The sequence below is a fragment of the Prenolepis imparis genome, unplaced genomic scaffold (genome assembly GCF_030444845.1).
Source record: "Prenolepis imparis isolate NDT839.2.m4 unplaced genomic scaffold, iyPreImpa1.0 SCAF_4, whole genome shotgun sequence".
Classification (NCBI taxonomy): domain Eukaryota; kingdom Metazoa; phylum Arthropoda; class Insecta; order Hymenoptera; family Formicidae; genus Prenolepis; species Prenolepis imparis.
This window is the reverse complement of record NW_028141162.1, coordinates 15,210,862-15,232,469: the sequence shown is the minus strand read 5'-3', so window position 1 is coordinate 15,232,469 and position 21,608 is coordinate 15,210,862. Positions and strand designations below refer to the sequence as shown.

General features: G+C 34.9%; 3 protein-coding genes across 5 annotated transcripts in view; 1 reads left to right on the top strand and 2 right to left on the bottom strand.

Annotated features, from left to right (window-relative positions):
• Syn (synapsin) overlaps positions 1-21,608 on the top strand; it is a 48,620-nt gene that overhangs the window by 7,685 nt on the left and 19,327 nt on the right. For all 3 annotated transcript variants that reach the window (XM_083035767.1, XM_083035769.1, XM_083035768.1), the window contains exons 4-6: positions 53-306; positions 578-713; positions 985-1,089. In XM_083035767.1, coding sequence (XP_082891893.1) covers positions 53-306; positions 578-713; positions 985-1,089 — 495 coding nt within the window. The remainder of the gene's footprint in view (positions 1-52; positions 307-577; positions 714-984; positions 1,090-21,608) is intronic.
• LOC145934898 (uncharacterized) overlaps positions 1-21,608 on the bottom strand; it is a 91,781-nt gene that overhangs the window by 63,956 nt on the left and 6,217 nt on the right. The window lies entirely within an intron of this gene.
• On the bottom strand, positions 1,188-14,821 carry Timp (Tissue inhibitor of metalloproteases). Its single transcript, XM_083035774.1, has 5 exons — positions 13,867-14,821; positions 4,079-4,205; positions 3,677-3,759; positions 3,325-3,555; positions 1,188-2,764 (listed from the first exon to the last, which is right to left on the bottom strand). Exons 1-5 carry the CDS (start codon positions 14,098-14,100, stop codon positions 2,543-2,545), a joined length of 897 nt encoding a protein of 298 aa, XP_082891900.1. The 5' UTR covers positions 14,101-14,821; the 3' UTR covers positions 1,188-2,542.

Sequence of the window (21,608 nt, the reverse complement as noted above, 5' to 3'; positions counted from 1 at the left end):
GCGGTTATGAAAGCAGAGTGTTGCAGTATTTGACAGTTAAAATGACGTGTAGGGTGCTTCTATTTTGGGAGCGGCGGTATCTGGCGCGACCAGAGGCCCGTCATACAGCAAAGACCGATGCTTCACTCTGTTGGTGATCGACGACCAAAACACCGACTGGAGCAAATATTTCCGGGGTCGTAGACTGCACGGCGATTATGAGATTCGCGTGGAGCAGGCGGAATTTCGCGAACTGTCCCTCACAGCAAGCGAGGCAGGCACCGTTGTGTCTATGGCTGTCTATCGTAACGGGACCAAAGTCATTCGGTAAGATACAGAAACCAACATCTTTCAGCATTGTGTGATTGGTATCGTTTAATATTATTTTGCATTCAATCTACATTTTAATACCGAAAAAATAAACAAATATATTGAAAAATATAAATTAAACATAGTTCAAAAATTTATAAAATTAATATTGATAAACATATATTTTCAAGTAGAATAATAAATAATAATTTAATAACACGTAATCGAAATAAAAATTTTGTTTAAAGTATCATCGCGAGAGAAAATGTGTATTGACGTTTGTTATTAGATCCTTCAAGCCTGATTTCGTATTGATACGACAAAATCTGCGCGATGCTGGGGAGGATTATAAAAATCTCCTTCTTGGTCTGATGTACGGCGGCGCACCTAGCGTTAATAATCTTTCAGCAATTTACAACTTCCAGGTAACGCATTGTGTCTATTCTTATTATTATTATATTGGAGTTCCTCTATTTTCAGTTTTGCATAAAAAAGTTTGCAAAGTTTTTTCTATATTTGGAGTACAGAGATTATTATTTGAAGATAATAATAAAATTTGTAGAAATTTAAATATGTGCTCTATATGCGATTCTACACGTAATGTCATACATATGTATATCTTTTATCGATTTTATTATATATATCCCTCTTATATGAAGTATGACCAAACCTTTCGATAATTGTTTTACGAAATAGGACAAACCATGGGTATTTGCACACCTGCTGGGTTTACAACGTCGTTTGGGTAAAGACAACTTCCCCCTGATCGAACAGAGCTATTACCCCCATCATCGTGAAATGGTGAGTAAAAAATTGATTGATGAATATTTGTTCGACACATTACTTTTTCTTTCAAAAAACAATCATCGTTAGAAAAATATTCTCGGCAAACAGAATGCATCGTCAGGAAAATAATGTCTATAAAATGACAATCAGAGCATGCCTGTAAGAACAACTGTTTTCGTTTATTTTTATTCTATATGTCACATATAACACTTATCAAATTATTACATTTAAGAACTAAACTAAAACATAGGTACAAAATTCGTCTCTCAATCTTCTTTCGATCGAAAATTCACATCAAAATTTTGCATTAATATTCATCGTATTTTATTCTAAATTTTAATCCACTTAAAATACTTTTATTTAACGAAAAGTTGCTATATAATAATAATTAAAGTCAAATGATAAATGTGCCTGTAATGCAACTAAAAAACTCCACACATATCTTTAAAATTAAATGTTTAAAATTGCAAAATTATAAGTTTAAACATTCCAAGTTTGTAATTTCATCTGATAGCTGTAAATAATAATCTGTGTAAATAACAAATATATATGCAATGGCACAATCTAATTTAAATCTAAAAACGCCCTAAAAATAAAATGTTACGAAATGTAATAAAGTAAGTGAGTGAAATTTTAAAGTCTAAGATTCTACGTACAACAAAACGATAGTTGAATAATTTAATGGGAGATGCGCAATATACATTAACAATATAATATATACAACTTGCTAAGACAGAATAATCGTGAAAGTAGGTCACTTATACATATTTCAGTAACGAAATGCATATCGGCTATCAACGACCTATCCACGAGTTTCGAAATACTAAAGCTCTACAAATCTATTTCACGTTAATAATAATTGAATAATTAAGAGTCGATTGTACTATATAACGTCTGTTAGATCTACCAATAATCAACTATTTTCTTTGTCATGTTATAGTAAATATTTGAAGCCAATGTAATTATAAAACTTACCTGATGTTGCTAAATCACAAATGATTTAACAAATGATAGATCCATCAAAATTTATAAAAATTAATATGTAAAGATTAATAATATATCAACATTAATGATCGACATGCATAATTGTGTCGCTCAGAAGTAAAGTGTTACAAATTTACAAAGCCATAATTTTTTTTTACAAATCCGAATTATTCGAAAACGTTAGCATAAAACGTAAAAAAATATCAAATAGAGGGAATTTACTGTTAAACTGCTTTTAATGAACATAAAAAAATCAAAAGAAATTAAAAAACAAGAAAAAACGAGGAACGAAATTTTTTTGCATCTGTCTGTATATGTACAATAATCCACCGTTGAACTTTCCATTAAGCACTATACCATTTTGCCTCTCAGTGACTCAATTATCTTCGGCGTGTTCAATTAAATTAATTAACGGGCGCGCGCGCCTAGTCGTTTTTACGATAGATTGATAGATTTAACTGCTCTCCATCGCGAGAACACGCGATTAAGGTTCCCGCGACCTCTGCTGATCGCGTTGACGCTTATATTCCTTGATGCAATTTTTATACGGGACCGAGGGTACCCAGGAGCAGCCGCCGGGCACCGTCATGCACACGCCGTATTTTTCTTGGCAATCCTCGGGGCCTGGTGTACTTTCCCACAGGCAATGTTTCCCGCCGCTGGATTCTAACACGGCTCCCTTGCGCCACCAGTGTGTATATATGATCTGCGATACAAAAACCAGGTCCATTCTTTTCGCGCTCTTCCTCGCGAATCTTGTATTCTCAGTCGCGACTCTCTCGGCTATGATCGCATTCGCGCAGCAACTCGTCGCTCGAGCGCGTGTATTTTTAGGACACTCCATTTTTGAGAAGCATTCCCGGATGTATTAAATCGGCAGGGATTTATAGCGTAAATCATTTATTGTCTTAATCTCTTAGTGCATTTGAACTTCACGGAATCAATCGAAAATAATAATCGATATTACACTTGATTTATAAATCTCTTCTCAATTTATGCAACTGAGTAATCTTCATTAATTTAATTTATTGAGAAAATGTTAGTCTTCGTCTCTAAAATACTTCGAAACATATCATAAAAACAAGCCAACTTCGAAAGATTATAATAAATTATCATTAGCAAGAAAATTTTAAAGTGTTTCGTTCTTACCTGATTGAGTGTCATGTCGTATTTTTCGATTCAAAAAATTCTTATGCAAATACGGCATATTTTCAATATTAAGAAATAAATATGCGAGAGATAATTAATTTGAAATCTCACACTTACGTCGCACACGCATCCCTGTTGATAGAGTTGTCGTAGGCCCTTGCGTTGTCTACTGGTCGTGCTGGCCCATCTTATAGAGAGCCCGCAGATTGAAATACGCGCTCGTCCCGAGACGACTCTTCCATTAAGAACGTACGTTTCGCCGACATTCAGCGTCACGCCGCACATTGAGTCCGAGGACGGAGCCCGTAAAAGGTTTTGCATCAGAGCCACGTCGGCCTTTGGGTTGGACTGCGCGAGTGGCAAAAGAAGAAGAGAGAACTTACGGTTAAACTACCGGATTACATTTCACGATGAACGTGACGAATGTCTCTTTGCGAACGTGAGGCTTTACCCGGCGTATAATACGCACCTTAAAAACCCTGTTTATCTTGACCTTGTAAGCGATCTCGTAGTCGTTTACGGGAAGCACCTTCTTCACCTTTACTACGGCGACTGTGACAAATGAATGTCGTTAACTGCGATTTTTTACGAAAGTAGCAAAGTGAATTTCACTGTTATTCAGTTCGTGACAATCACATATTTTATAGGAAAGCTGTGACTGATATAAAACATTGATAAAATATCTTTATCACGTAGAGCATTTATTTCTGTATTAGATATTCAAAATCTTTCCATTATAATGTTAAGTCAAAGGAAAGAAATATTGATATACTTTAGTTGCATATAATAGATTTTACATAAAATAAAATCATAATTTCATATCATAATATGAATATTTATGATATAAAAAAAAAAGTTATTATTATCCTACCAAAATCCGATTCGCAAAATTTGGTTTGAGGGTGAGCCAATGCACAGCTACATGCTGCAACCCTCTGCACCGGTGCTAACAGCACGGTTAGCAGCAGGAAGTGCGTCCACAGAAGTAATCGCCACATCTGATGAAAGTAAAAATTACGGATGCATTTATAACAAGATATCCGTCGGGTTCTGGATCGTATTTTCATCGCTAAACTGCTTTCTTGCGCGTAAAATTTTGACAGTGCATTCCAACACGTCCGATCTAATACGTCGGTATCAAGGTGACCCAACGCAATTTAATCACCGTGCGATAAAACGCACATAACGCGACGCAATAAACCGCTATGTATGCGGAAAATCCGTTTATCCGCGAAATCCGGTTACAGGAATTCAAGTTATTCACAGGCAACTCGTTACTTGTCGCATATGTCAACGAGAAAGACGCTCGGCGCTTGGGATTGTGAAATTCACCTTGAAATAATTTCGAGAGAAGAAGAAGAAGTTGGAAGAGATAAGATATTTTCTCTCCGACAGCTGTTGTCATAAAATTGATACTGACTATCATTATTTGATTTAAATGTTAATCATGTATTTGACAGTCAATCGAGTCTCTGTCTCACATTTTCAAAGATCACCATATACGTATAAGTGTTCGTTTAAATAAATGTCAGTGAACATAATTACTAATTAATTACATATAGGGCCTTTTGATTCAATTAACGTTGAGCAATCGGAGATTGCGGTGTACAATAATTAAATTGCAAATTGGTAAACGATATCATGTATCTGCATTTCAATATAACGTTATGGACCAAATGTTATGTACATATTGCCGCGTAAATACTCTATTAGAATATTGATTGTTGTAAGTATGGTAGTATTATATGTGTTTGGTGTCTGCTAGATCCGATAATCTATGATATTTATGAAGTATATGAGAAAAGATGACATAGAGAGAGAGTTTTCTTTAGTAAAAGATGGAAAACTCACTCAAGGAAGCGCGTTAATCCGACCTAGTTTATCGTCGCCAGCTGAACGTGATCTAAACATAGATGCAAAACGGTAATCAAAGTTGAACGCGATCTAGAAACACTTTACCCGGCCAAAAATGTCTCATTGATGCGTTCCATCGTCTTAATGAAAATAAATACCAATCTAAAATGATAATATGAATTATTCATGTCAAATATTAGATTAATATCTACGTTATATATTTATTAAAACTAAAATCTTTTCTGACTAAATGTTAATTAAAATCAGCTACATTGATTTATTTTAAATTGGCGATTTATATCGAGAATATTCGCAATATTCTGTATAATAAAATTTCAATATAACGTAAAGAATGTATTAAAAATATCTCATTTTACTTTCATCTCTCTTGTTATAAAAAATTCTGAAAGATTCTTCGATAGAATAATGCATCGCGACAAAGGAAATACTTGTCAATCTGACAGATATAAGCAAAGTACGTATACTAAAATTTTATGCGAGATGCAAAACAGTGGTCTTTCGATAAACATGATATTCCGATACTACCTTCCGATACTTCTTGATTCTGAGATTTACCATGAACATCGAAACGCGCGAGAGAATCGGTTGGATATCGCTTTATCGTCGATACGTTGTAATCCAAGCTTCGCGAGTTACGTTCATGATATCCCGAATTTTTTGCGCCTACCGGATTTGCATGGAATCTTCGTGTCCGCTCGTCTTTCTTCGAGTAAATCTCCGAGAAATCCGCCGCGGCATATCGTAAAAAAGACAAGACTTGTAGTTATTGTTACGATAGACGTAACAATCGATAATAATGCCGGTATATACTCACAACCATAACGATATATCATCGTTGAGAACCCTAGCTCTATCTTTATTTACAGCTCGTGTTACCAAGATTATTGGAAATAACTACTGTACGCGAACTTTATTTCTATATATAAAAAGATATATAATATAATAAATAGTATTATTTTTTTGTATATTTATATTATTTTTATTTTTGTATATAATTTATCTACATACAAAAATAAAAATAATATAAATATACAAAAATACTATTTATTGATAGATAAATCAATATATTTTTGATATTAAAATAAATTCATCTCAATTTCCTGAGTATATACATATAATAAAAAGAAAAATACACAACTTTTTTTGGACATATTCGTACGCAGAGTACACGGATCATACGTCATAGGTTTTACTCGGTAATCATCATTTGACGTACGTTTATGCGAATTTAATTTCTCGACTCGTTTTCTCTTACAAGCAGTAAGGTACGAAAGTGGCTTGCCCGCAGGAAAATTTATCGATCGCGTTTAAACAGCAGGGTCATACTAGCGAGTACGCAAAGCAATATTTATTAATCGCGTTCAAATTCAATCATTTTCACCGAAGAAAAATAAGTTACAAAAAGAAATAAAATTAATGAGACAATTATGCAAAAGTAAAACAAAAATGTAATCCCGCGATATTTTCGCAATGATAAAACTGATTATAATTATTTGTCAATATAAGTAATATAAATCATAAATATATACAGTAATATAATTAATGAGATTTATATTAAATTAATGTGATAATTTAATAAATAAATTTGATAAATTAAATAATTTAGTAAATTTATTATTTAATTTCGTAATCGTACAAAACAATCACGATACACCTATAAGATTAGTTAATATCTTATAATTTCATGATGCAATATATTCATGCAATATATTATTTGTTGTTAAGTGAAGATAGTGTAACAAATGCCTTTCGCAAAATCATTTTCGGTATTTTATTTTGAATTCATTAATAACGTCATTTCAGTTAATCTATTGAAATCTATTCAAGCTCACGCACAAACAATGTATCATTCAACAGCGATTCTGAGCAAACTAGTTGCAAGGAGGAAAATAAAATTTAACCTTCGTATTTGCATAGGATCATCGATAGGATCATCGATAGCCTTCTGGAATGTGTTGCGATTTAGAATGATCTCGTTTAAAAGCTGCACGTTTATTTTTTCAGTATTTGCTTCTAATTGTAAGAAAAAATATATATACGAGAATACACTAAAATTTACTGCAGCTTCCTTCCTAATTAATCAAACTAATGGCGAGATTATAACGTTGCAATGATTAACTCTTTTCAGATTATATATTTCACACGCGGCTAATAATTACTTATTACATCACATTAATAAGATGAATTAAAATTTTTTAATTTATTCTACGAGACGATTGTCTAACTAGCTCTGATTGCCAGCATCAAATGTTGAATCATGCGAAATGTATCCTTAAACTGTTCATGTCAGATAATCGAGATTTCACAATGCGTTGACGAACAGATTTATATGGGCAACGTTTGCCGCGTCCACACCCAGATGAATGTTCTCGCGCGACGTTCGCCGAATGCGCTTCATGCATCATCATGCAAAACGGATTGATTGAGAGGCTGATGTCACACAGACAGCCGAGACGTCTGCCTTTATACGTGTATAGTCTCGCATTACTTTTTTTATTTCCGTCTGCGACAATAAATACCACGGTGCGCATACGTCTGCCGGTGTTCCACGCCTCGTAATGTGACGCATCGCGATGACGATGACACGGTGTCGCGCGATTCGTCACGAGACTTCAGGATTCTCCTCACGACCCCGTAAAACGAAGCCGCGACGCCGGTGGCGTGAACATCGTAATCGCACGCGTGATTACACGGGGTTTTTTTTTTTTGCGTATATCCGCGGGGAAGATTCTAATGGCGAATGGATGCTGAGCGCGGCGCGTTTTCTCTTCACGGTTACAGATACAGAGAATTGGATGTTAACATATAAATCGGAGGAAGAAAGTTAAGCCTTAAGTAGTTCGCGCATGTAATTAATTTCTGGTCAATTGAACATGTTCTAGTTGGAAAATTATTATCTGATATGAATCTCTCTATTCAGGAACGAAAAATATATAATTTTGCACACAAGATTTACAATAATTATTCGAAATACAATTTGAATATTCTTCTTTTATCGCAAATCATTTAAATCAATCTTTTCACAATCAAACAAATTTTTATTGTTTCATTGTAAGTAACACAATAATTGTTGCTTTTTTAATATAGAGCGGGTTGAAGTGTATATAATGTTGGAAGCCGACTGATTGTACAATATAATTTATGATCCATAATTCCTGTCTACCGCAAAAAAATCTGCAGACTGTATATAAGTAAGCGAGATGCACCAATTAACTTTAAACTCTGATTAAAGCGAAAGATCGTTAAATGTAAACGAGTGTGTATACATCGAGCTGTGTAAACATCTTATATTTATGGTAATGTAGTAAGTATAGACTACATACGAGAGGAATTATAAATCGGTATAAATTTTTAGCACATCAGATCTCAGGATTTCAAAGTACTTTTCGACTAGTAAATATAATTTACGATAATATTTCTTTCGGTTTTTATTGTGATAAATCATTCATGGAAAGCATCAATTTGTATCGTTTATTCATGAGACTAAACTAGCAACGTGAACGAATATACTTGTTCGTTAAAATACTTTTTCCGAGCAAACAACAAAGCCTCTTAAGCGGTGCATTGCCATAAAAAAATGACTCGTTGCAAATTGCTTCTCTACCTGCCAATTGAGCCATATTCAAAACTAACATCTTATTGCGTCACTATCGCATCGAATATACATAGGTATGTCTAGAGTCAGCAGCTTGGAAAAGCATTGCACCTTGAACCTTTCCTCAGCAATAATTTGTAACGCGATATGCATATCCGCGCTTCGTAAGCGATATGTGCAAACTGCAAAATCAATCGCGACGTAAATATTTTGCAACTTATTGCAGATTATTCTTCAAGTAGCTTCTTTCACGTCATTTCTATTTTTTTAAATCGTTTAATTCTGAGAAGGGAGAAAAGAGAAGAAACTTGAAAGAGATTTATTTTATCTTGAAATGTTCTATAACTTAAAAAAAATTTACAATTAATATTACTGCATTAGTCAGAATTAGGATAAAAAATTCATATATACGAAATCTCCGATTTCAACCGATGGTGAAATCGCTAATTAACACAGGGGATATGTTTGCCCAGACAGGATCGATATAACGAAACCTGTTTAATTAACATTTTCTCGCCTAAAAAAAAAAAGGAAAGAAAAAAAATATGGCAAAGACGCATAATGACAAGTGTGTTCCTTCACAACGCAAGAGTGATATTTATCATCGAACGATCCGAAATTATAGTCGCTAAGCTCATGATTAAGTAAAACACAAGTCTGTTACTCTTTTCAACGGTAACAATATGTACATTCCGCAGCAGCCTCTCTCTCTTACGCGACTCTTCGTGTAAACATATAATTATAGATCACGAGTTATTAAAATAAAATTACATCCTTTGTCCGTTCTTCTCTCCGACTCTCGGCGACTCGATGATTTACGCGTGTTTTGGCAGAAATCGTAAACGCGCGAGAGTAACGACGTCGCGTTAATACCGAAATATTTACGATCGGGTGATCGCCGAGGCGATTTCATTATTAAGAAATCACGAGAGAGACTGCTTTAATGCTGATTGTACGCGCGCACTAAAATCATCGGACACGCATGATTTTTATTACTTGTCCGAATTATGGGAACCCATCCCTCTTCCCTCCCACCCTTCTAGCCCGCGAGTATAATATACATAAAATTGCGTGGCAAGACGCCTTTCGGCATCGTTGTTCCCTCGTTCGCGTATGTATAAATTCCCACACGTTTCGTCGAAGATTTATGGACAATTTTGAACCAGGTTCGTCGAGTTGAGCCAAACGTCGAGCGTTCGGAATTCAGTCGAGTCTGAATGGATCGCTGGGGGAATTCAACTGGGCACGTATGTGGAATTAAACATACAGGATGAAAATATCCCACTTTTCTATAGTAGCGCCCTTTCAGATCGTGCGCGAACAATGTGCGATCGTTCCTTTCTTAATCCCGTTTCGTGACGTGCTTCACGGGGTAGACACGACCCTGTCAACCCCGTAAAATCCCATCAAACCCTAAAGAATAGCGCCCTTCACCGCCGAAAGTTACGAGCCTCATTGTCGACGCGTGGGCGGGCCCCCTCGATTAAATTCGCTTGCTCTGTAAACCTAAATTACTACACCGTCGACGCGGTTTGCATTTACATGATATATTTTGCGCGCGACCAGGGAATTTTCTTTTTTCCTTTTTTTTCAAATGTTTCAACTCTAATGGGCCTGGGATTGTAATTGTCGTAATTACAAGATGCGGGGATTACTCTCGCAGAAGGTATTATTGTACATTTACTTAATTAAATTACGAATTTTTTTCACGTTTAATATAGGATATTTCAAAATCTTTGTTTTCAATTTTAATTACAAATTCATTGACTCTAATTTAATATTTTTTTAAAATTAATTTTTTATTTGTGAATAATTAAGAATAAAGGGTCAACAAAATTTCTAATTGCAATTAAATAATAAAATCTCAAGATTCATTTAAATTCATGCAAATTTCATTTTTTCAGAAATTTATTTCCAAGCCAAATTATACATTTGTGCACAAAGTGTGCAATATTAAATATTAAAAAGTACAGTGATTTATAATTTTCTATTATTTTTATGCTTAATTATACTAACGATCGGATTATTATTCTGATATGCAAATCTGGAACACGGGAGATCGATGAAAAGCGAAGATCGGAAAGATAAGAAATGTTTAACATACTTGTGGAGAATATCGATGCTTTTTTTAAAAGAATTCAAAAACGCGATCTCGTGTTTTGTGCAAAACTATTTCTGCGATGGCGATCACGGCACCACGATCCCGTGCTATATACTTTATTCCACGGGCCTTTTTCGTCCTGGAACGCATTTACATACTCATTAATCCCCGACGCTCTTGTATTGCATTAACGTGCCTCTGTGTGTACTCCGCCGCGGTTAAAATCTTTCGCAGTGAATTAGCAATCGACCCCGTCAATCGCCCCGACATCGATTATTCCTTTCGGCGCATCGGTGCCCGGTTTTCATTACTGGTCTCGCGCGAGCGCGCGTATTTATTTATATGCATGGAAATCGACCTGACCAACTTTCGAACTTTCAGCGACGTGTCGTAAGCAGCAGCCTCTCCTCCCTGAATTGGCCGTTGTTCGAACACGGTCAAGAATATCTCATATCGGACTTACGGTGTAGATTATAGATGAGGTGTGTAATAGGATTTTAATGACCGTGTCCAATAATCAATTTGAGATAGTACGGTTTAGTTCGATTCACGAAACACACGTGTTATAACGCGAGGTTGTAATTGAGAAAGAGACTGAAAAGGAGGAGGGAGGTATTTAAAGATTATATATAAAAGAAAAAAATTATTTAAATAACAATAATCTCGATTATCACAGAATGATGTAGGTGTGATTAAAGCGTGCGATTTTTTTCTACCTACTCTTATTAATAACTAATAATTATAATATTGTTATACGTTAATATTGGTGTTTCTCTCGACCGCATTGAATTATTCATGCATGTGATTAGCGCCGAAGTGCAGACCGCGTCGCGATATCCGCTCGGCAGAGATTCATGAAACACAATAATCTCATCGTGCACCTAACGAGAGCACGCGAATCACGGCAATTATGGTCCCGATAATTATCGTCCTGCAGACTAAATATCAGACAGAGGCTCTCAAGTGTAATCTTTGTCTATGTTGCTGCATCGATATTCACACGAGCCATCGCTACATAGTTAATCGAAGTGTCAGTATATGGTTGCACATGGCCCGAATGGTTCTCGAAGACATTTCTCCGAATATAATGATAATATATATATGTATAAATATAAACAGATGTGAAATCTTTTTCGCAGAAATTTTAATTTATCATCAATTTTTTCTAATTTAAAAAATTTCATCTAAATGTCAGATATTATTGCTTTTAATATCTAATAAAATTTAAAAAAAAAAGCTCTTTAAGAAAGAAGCTGCTTTAACAGAAAGCCCATTTTCGTTCAAATACATCATGAATGAATCTCGATTACATAGAATAGAATCTGATAAAAAAGGTGATAATTCAACGAGATAAATGAATCGATATAGAACCTTTTCTATGCCGGTATCAGTGACATCATATTTCTTGAATAAAACCGCAAAAGACATGAAACCGCACTAGACAACGCGTCGCATCAGACTTGAACGATCATTGTGAAATTGTAACTATGACATCAGACGATAAGACGTGCAAGTCCGCGAATTGTGAGAGTGGTGCCGTATTGTTACATAACGGAAAATACATTGAATGTAGCTAAGATAGGCGAGAATATCGACTCCGAGATGTTATCATTATCGCGATTTGGCGCCAGTAATTGTTTGAGATAATTTGTAAATCACGATACAAATAATCAATTTTTCAGAATCTTTCTATTTGACACTTTAGTCACAATTATTTCCGAAATAATTTATGTCTCCTAATTTATGTAAATAAAGAAATTGTGAGTATGATGCGATGTATAAAAATTGCAATTAAAAACGTTTCTTATAAATTATAGTTTTTATGAATCTCAATTAAACGCTCATTAAAAGAATAATTTTTGATAACTATTAGTAAAAGTATGGAAATATATTTTATGCGATCGAATATATTGAAATATATTTATAAAGTAATTAAATCCCACATTTTCATTTAATTTAATTTTTATAAATGTTATGCCAAAATTGGAAATTTACTATAAGTTTAATGAAAAATTTAAAACGCGAAAAAATTTTAGGAACATAATTTCTACTCAATATGTCTTGCAGATATACGTGAAAAGGTATCGACGCCAATGTAATACGCAGACGCGTATTAATTATACATTTGATCAATCAGATGCATCGAGTACCTACATCATCGTAACCACAACGTGACATTATAAGTGATGGTTAGTGTTATATTCGGAAAATTAATTAGAGTACTAAAATATATATGATATAAAACGAGGATACGCGCGTATATATATTCTCTTAAGTTGATGACGTCGCGAAAAATGCGTACACGTTTAAAATGTAAATTTAACAAGTACACATCTGTCTTATAAATCTTTGTACAGAATGTCATTATATAGATATACATAAAATTAATATAATCGATCGATCGTTGAAGCGGCTTTATCAAGTTTGAAAAAAAATACGTTCAACTCTTCGGGATTGTCTTCATTGAATAAGTGGACGGCGTATAAAGTAGCGGAAAAGTATCTTTTACTCTTTAATGGACTCTCATCGTATCCAGACTCATCACAGTAATGTCACGCGAGTTGAATGTAGTTGAGTGCAACTCGATACATTTGCTTATACAGTTTATAGTCCATTACAGCTGGGGCTTAATCCATTAGGTGGGAGATACGCGGTAGCGTTAATTAAAATCATTCTCATTCAGATCGGAAAATCCGAAATTAAAACGAATGGGTCACACGTCAATTAACGTTACTCGTTCTTTAACTTTTTGTATCAATTATCATCTTAAATAGATAAATAGAAAGAGAAGGAAAGAAATATATAATATGTATACTCGACACACACACACACACACAATTCAGTAGATTTAACAAAATAATAATATTTCTTTTAACTGCGAAAGATTGTAGTCAATTCGAAAAGCAAATAAAAACGAAAAAACATATATATATGAACATCTGAGAAATATTAGTGGAGTGCCACCTTGTTTCGCGCAACATCTCGAAACGCACTGGCGATCAGACACTCGGATAACTTTTCTTCGAGAGACCTACTTACGACGGGGAACCGCATGCTTTCATTTGTCATTTAACGTCGAGACACTAACCTGGAGAAATGGCCAGGACGAAATATAACACGCACGTATATGCAACGCGACGTATGTAAGTGTTTCGCGGTAAGTTTTCGCGCGATACACCCAACGCAGGTGGGAGTTTCTGAGGCGCGCGTCAAAGTAAGACTGCCCCAGTTCCAACGTATTACCGCTATTATATTCTGCGAGGCCGGCCAGCATCCGTACATGCGTGCACGCGTGAACAGAGCCTCTGAGCTCATATGCCATTTGCGTGCAGCGCGGCGCCGCGCCGGTGCATTCGCGATTCCCAACACGGTGTGTGCGTGCTCCGAAAAAGGAACAGGAAGACCGGAGCGAGCCGCAGACGCAAGACCCATCTCGGTTCTCGATTAATCATGTGACTTTCGGACGTTACGTCATGTATCCCGTCCGTTATGGTCGGAAATGAATCGCGGGGAAACGACGACCGCATTCTTCTCTGCCCTCTCTTTCTCTTTTTTTTTTATATATAAAAAGAGGAGGCTCGAAAATCGATCTTAGGCGTGACGGGACACACGATTATTACGAGGATTTAAATAATCGATCTATGTATTTTGATGAGAGATGATCGATGATCAGTCATAATTATTATAAAATGTCTCATGCAATTGTAATTGTGTTGGAATGATCGATACGCGATAAAATATATCCCTACGAATTAATAACTCGATGTGTCTTTGAAAATCAATAAAAAGAAAAAAAAGAAAACGAACGAAACCGATAATTCATCGCCTGATGAATTTGATTATCGCGTAATGCACTCCGAATGCGTTGAAGTGCATCGGATAAGAAAATATTACCTCGCATTTCACAGGTCGAAGCGGGTCAGTTAGTGCTCGGGCGATCAGTCAATCATATTATGAAGGAAATATACGAATGGATATGTGTGCATGTTTGCACAGAAGTAGAAAATAAAAATTATTAGGAAAAATTTAACTAAAGAAAATATGACGCGCTCATGAAAAACAAATTAACTTCTGAGAATAAAATAAATCTCCAACAGAAACGGATACACATCTACAAATTAACTTTATTATTCTCTTATACATATATTCTTGTATTCTGTATATATTATATGATAGAATTTTTCTGTGTTTGTGGAAAAATATATACAACTCAAATTATAAACAAATATTATATACTCCCAGAATACTTTTTTAAATTGCTATACAGCTATAAACCTTATTTTTTAATTAATTTGATATAAACTTTATTTGAGAATTTAAATTGGATTGCTAGTTTATAAAAATAAAGATTAGAAATGATTTTAAGATAGAAGAAATCGTAAGCTTTAATCGAATGGAAAAAATGTATTATTTAAACTACTAATATATGTTATAAAATTAGATTACAGTTTGGTGTTTTAAATATATCTGATTCTATGTCGAATATATGTATATACTATACAATATACTAAATAATTTATCAAAACAGCACTTTAATAAAGGTTGTTTGCGAGAATATTTATCTTTTCTCGAGATGGATTTGTACGAAACAAGTCGCAAATGCAAACGTGCAAATGACTCGATTAATCATAAATTTGGACATTACGTCATGCAATTCATCGTCATGCTCGGAAGCACATCAGATAAACCCGCGGTTATGTTACGCATTGCATGCATGTTGTGTGTGTGTGTGAAAAATCAAGTCGGCACACAAACTAAATCGACGAGAAATGTGGCACCATTTATACATGTCGCAATAATATTGATATATACATATATATTAAATTTCAAAAAACAATATTTTAAATCTACATAAAATAATTTTATAACAATATACGTATATTTGATATCTCGCGACAAAAGTGTAATATTTCCGATATGATTTAAAGTAGCTACGAAAATTGTAAGATATAAAATAATACATTTTGCTTCAAAATATGGTAATAAAATAAAAAATAAAATATGATAATAATTAATACTGTGTATTAAATTAATGTTACATATCACAAATTTTAAGATCGGTATATTGTGAGATCAATTATTTATTTATTATTCATCCAGATTTAAATACATATTAAAATTTATATCGAAATACGCGCATTGAAATACCTATTCAAATAAAGAAATTAATAAATTTAATTGCAGATGGTTTATCTGCGAATATACTTTAATATTTGCATTACGATATGAATCATCACTGTTATGCAAATACCGATAAATATGATGCAAATTGTGCACGGTGGTTATTAATGTTCTTATTAAGATATACCGCTTATATCATCGTAATACGTCAATCTTCGTTCTACACTACATTGGCTAAAGTGAAAGTGCAATATAAATTGGCGTGAACTTAACACATATAACGCAGATACTCACGGTTTGTCAACCTTAAACTTGGCAATACATTCCATGAGATACGTCTATACGTATGAAAAAAAAACTCGCTGGTAATTTTCATACATTATTATAAAAATGTGTTTATGTAAATTGGCTTTTTTAACCACGCGTACGTTTGCGATTTCATTGCATCTTCTCGCGCAGTAGTGCAGACCGATCTATGTCAGACGTGGGCGGTCGCATCGTTTCGCGTCGATTTACGTTTTATGTCAACAAAACTTATTTTTATCGACGACTTCATATCGTTTTCGCTCGCAGTAGCAAGTATCTAAGGTCTGTTTATACGGCTTCGCGGAAATTACCTCGCTTTGGATATCGATCACTAACGAAAAAAATCGTGCCGCATTCTAACGATAAGTGAGAAGAAAATAGAGGCTCTATTGAGCTCTTAATACGTTATCGTATCTGTTTTCATCGCTTGGAAATATTTTTTATCGTTAATTATCGTATACAAATAAAAAGTCGAAAGATTGAACGTATAAAGAAATTCATATACGCAATGATTCACACATTGAGATAATATCTCTCTCTCTCAGAATATATTATAAATCCAAACAAATTAACATTTTTACATCATGAATTTTTAAAATTGATTTACAGCTGAAATATGTTCTCCTTAATTTTACGTTCATAAATATATCATTTATATAGCGCGGAAATATATTAGAATTTTTCCAAAATTTTTTCCAAGTATTTATGCATCATTATAAAGAGAAATCGCGATTTATGAAACTTTATTTCAAGCTATTTTATTCTATAGATGAACCTTCAGAATAAGATCAGATAGAGAAACAATAGAGTAATCAAACTGCAATCGATTGCTACTATCTGTCCTAATTGTTAATTAGAACAGTGCTTGAGTACTTTGCGCGAGCAAGTTGCGCGTGTTACACAAGGAATAATACGCGAAGAGCATCATCGTTTCCGGGACGTTAATCACTTCCATTGCATTTATGCGCATTCGTTAGCGGGGAAACAATTAAACGCGTCCGCGTCAACAAATTACATGAAACTCGTGAAATTTTAATTTTCCCCCTTGCGAGGTCACGCGACCGCAACCTGTGTGCGAGCTTATTCTTTCTCGACACTTAAATTGTGGTCAGCCACCAAGGAGTCAGCCGCTGCAACAACTGCATCGGGCGTTCAGAGGAATTCGCCATCCTCCTCTCGTTCCGAGAATGTCGGCATTCTTGTGAAGTAAATCTAGAGCGTGTCGCGATTTGATAAGACAACACAAAGTCGGTATATAAAATTTGTGCGCCGAAAGAGATGCTAATCGTATGTGCAAAACTGAAATATTATCAATGTTTTTTAAATTATTCTAATAACTTTAGCTTCAAAATTAGTGTTTCAAAGGATTTATTAGAATTTTAAAATTTAACAAAATATGAAAAAATACTATTTAAAAATGATTTAAATCGAGAATTTCGCAGTTTTCGTCAAATAAAATCGATACTTTGTGTCAATCCGATATTTATGTCAATCTCGATAGAAAGCATCATGAAACGTATTTTGATATTTTATTTCCACGCACTGAACAATTTACGTAAATGTAACGTAAATCCTGCCATCGAGAAATTTGGTATCACGATATCATAGCGTTGACACGCGAGAAGTTCTCAGTGATATTTGAACATCGTGAAATACGCGCTGAAATATATGGAGTGGTTGACAGCACTAGAATAGACGGCTAGATATTTTTCACTGGCACCGAGAAAAATAAAAATAAGACGCTACTCGAAACACAACAGCCAAAGTCTCGAGTCACGAAGAGAGTATCGAAGAATCTATTTATATCGTCAAGAAGGGAAAATAGAGCGGTCATCTGTCCTACTAGTGTCTCGTGGAATGTAATGGCAGATAATTAACAACTCCTCTCTCATTTTATGTATGTTCTATATTTTAGGAATTTGGTTAAGATCAAAGCCATCGAGCCGACAGTATCATTTTTTAACGTAAATAATGTGTTATTTAAAATATTGTTTTAATTCTTTCGACAATATACAAGACAACAAGTTAAATTTAATTATTGTAATCGTTGTAAATATTGACAATTATTAAAAAATTTAATTGAAGAGGTAAATCAGCTGGATTGAATAAGCATTTGTTGAAAATAAACGTCCCCTTTTAGTATGTCGGTTAGGGCCAAAGAGCGATATGCAGTAACTGTGCGAAGGACTCCCAGATGGTTTCTTCTTCATTCAAATGGTGCTAAAGCCGTGATGAGGCATAAATCACAACGTCACCGCGGGTTGATCAATGGCCGCTTCAAAAACCGACGATAGATAAGATCCCACACATTGGCAATTCATAAATCGCGCGAATCGGCATCGTGCATCATTTCTAATATAATTTTACGGACTCGCTTCGCGGAAATAGCGCGAACTATGACTGACAACGAAGCGAACGACGAGATTCAATGACCGATGACGACTGTCGTATAATTGATATTGATATCCTGAACGACGTATCGGGATAAGTTTCATCGAACGTTTCTTTTTTTTTTTCGAAATAGAGCTATCAGCCACCCACTGAGACTCCATAAATCCGCGGCAACAGCAGATGAGATCATTCTCGCAAGCCATGCATTCTATGTTGCGACCGTTTCTAAGTACGAGAACGAGTGTGGGCGATGGAAAGCAATCCAAAACACCATTGACGCACATGTACTATTTGCGTGACTGATTTCACCGAGGAAACCTAAACACACAACAATTTCGAGCAGGAGCTCGCATCCGTATATATTCTCGAATTTCAGCTTTTAGCTCGATGCAGCTCGGAATACTTTTATCTGTCGAATGCGCTCTTTTCTCAGACGTTAGCTCTCTTAACTTTAAGTACCTAGCTTTCAAATTTTAAAGTTTTAAACTGCAAGGATCTTAAATTTTCAACTTCCAATATTCTCAATTTTCGCTCTTAAACTCTATCAACAATCAATTATATAGAGTCTCGACTTTCTCGATTCTCTGCATACTTAATAATAATTGTATCACGTGCTTTCTATTACACACAGTAAAAGTCTTCATATCATCAGCGAGGAGGAAAGGGAGTAACGAGATATCGCGCGATTAACGAATGGCTCCAATTAGTTAAAATGTTTTCCCATCCTAGAAATTTCCATCTTCTCCGAAGCGACGTTGCGAAAGTGTTTTATGCGCGCTTATCGCGATTCTCGTTCTTCGGTGAATGAGATTGTTGGACGCTGAGTCATGCGTAGTAAAGCTACACATTAGTTAGGTCACGAAAGAACGCGGCAGACGTCGTTGCTTTCAAGAACCGCCGACGCGCGGTATCATTTGACACGCGTCGCAAAAAGACGCCCTAAAATCGCAAGAAAGGAGAGAGAGAGGATGTCTTCCGCCTATTCGAAATTATCATACGGAATACTGGTTCGTTCCGTGTACATAACGAGATAGTGTACGCGTGCGATCGTAAATTTTCTCTATCTCTCTTAAAAGCGTACATTGGATCAGAAAAATTATTTTTTCTTTTTTTTTTAGGAAATAATGTGATTTTAAATAATTTAATCCATCTCTAAAATTTCAATTTTTTAAGAGTGTAATCGTATCATGTAATTTCTGTAATAAAATAATGTTACAAGGAACGATCAAGAGACACGGTAGTGTCTCGCGCCTAGTTTGGACGAAGCCGACCCCTTAGAAGCGAGGCACTGTGTATCTTTACGCGAATCGGACAGTTGAGATAATCATAGATTTCGGATATAATTAACAGCATCACAAAGTTTTCTATTCTAATTTAAAACAGATGTATCTTCATAATTTTAGCACACATTTAAGATTAAACGCGTGAATTCGGAAACTATGCAAATTGTGCAATTTGTCTTGATAGAAGATTCATGATATAGTTTGATTATGTCACGGCTAATAAAAGATCTTAATACAAATAATTATTTGCCTTACATAGTGCATTATTTAATAGATTGCTACGTCCAATTTTAGGCCTTGAATACATATATATTCAAGTAACTATAAAAACAAAATGCGCAATCACTAACCAGATGTATTTGACGCAAATATGTCATTAAGAGAGCGACGTTTTTTTTTTTCATTCGGAACAAGATAAGTTAATGTCATTGCAAGTACGCGTATTTAAAAGAGAGAGGTTTAATAAGCGCTGTTTTTGTGAAATCGGTCTCTTTGATACGCTTTCAACTTCTACAGCAAATCATCTATAATTATTATTATATAGTAATTATGCTTATATACCCTCCCCGATTCTCTATATCAATTTGATAAAACTTTTCATTTAATAAGCATCGATAAATGAGGAGGCTGCGACATCGGCGCCACGTAATACGATCAATCTTTGCCTTCCGGCGAGGCAGCCAAGTAATAAGCGGGAATGGCAATTAAATTCCACCGTGAGATAACACGTAATTCACGGAAAGATGATTTCTCGCGCTCGCATGTAAAAGGGAAATCGCGCATGATGCAGAAGAGCAAGATTTAAGAACGTCAACCAACACGGAAAGTGCATAACTGGACCGGCCAGTGTATATTCGCGATGATATAACGAGAGAAAACACGAAGAGAGGCCACACCCCGCATGATGCCACGTGCTGTTTCGTAAGCCACAGCGACTTTTAGGCAAGGCCACTATGAAGCGAATTACGATGTGTCCTCGGGGTGTTCCATGAATTTTCGCGACACGTACTACGTACTGCGCACATCATGGTGTGGTATGTGTAGAATATATATCATGGTATTACAGAGAGAAGTTGCTCAGACTTGGAATAGAATTTAATTCATAAATGATTCTAAAAATAATTCTTTCCAAAATTTATAGAAAAGCATATATGCTTGATTAAGTGAATTATAACATGTATTACGAAATTTTCAAAGTCTAAATTAAAACTTTCCAGATTATATTGTTGTTAATCAATAACTTTTTATCTCCGAAATATATTTTTAAAAAATATATATTTTTAATTAATTAAATTATACAACATGATTCCAGAGGATTTAAAAACAATTTTTTAACTTGATTGGCAGTATGTAAAAATGCATGATGTACGAACTAGGAATTGAGTTCGAAAATATTATGAGATGTCTATTGTTAGCCGATAGCCTGTAGCCAGAAATATACGGATAGCCTTAATTCCTAACGGAACGTGTCTGGTGCACATTGTCGTTACCGAGTTCCACAAGGATTAAGTTAATTCCGGACCGATACCCGCAACAGTTGAGTGCATTTGAATACACAAACTCAATTTGTAGTCGCACACAAAGTTGTAACGAGATTGTATCGTACTTATAGACGGAATAGAATTTATTAGATTCAGCTGCGCGCGGGGTGTATGTGTTTAGTTGCATCAGACCCGTTAACTATTTAATGAGGAACTCCATTACAAGAGAATCTTGTCCTATTACTCCA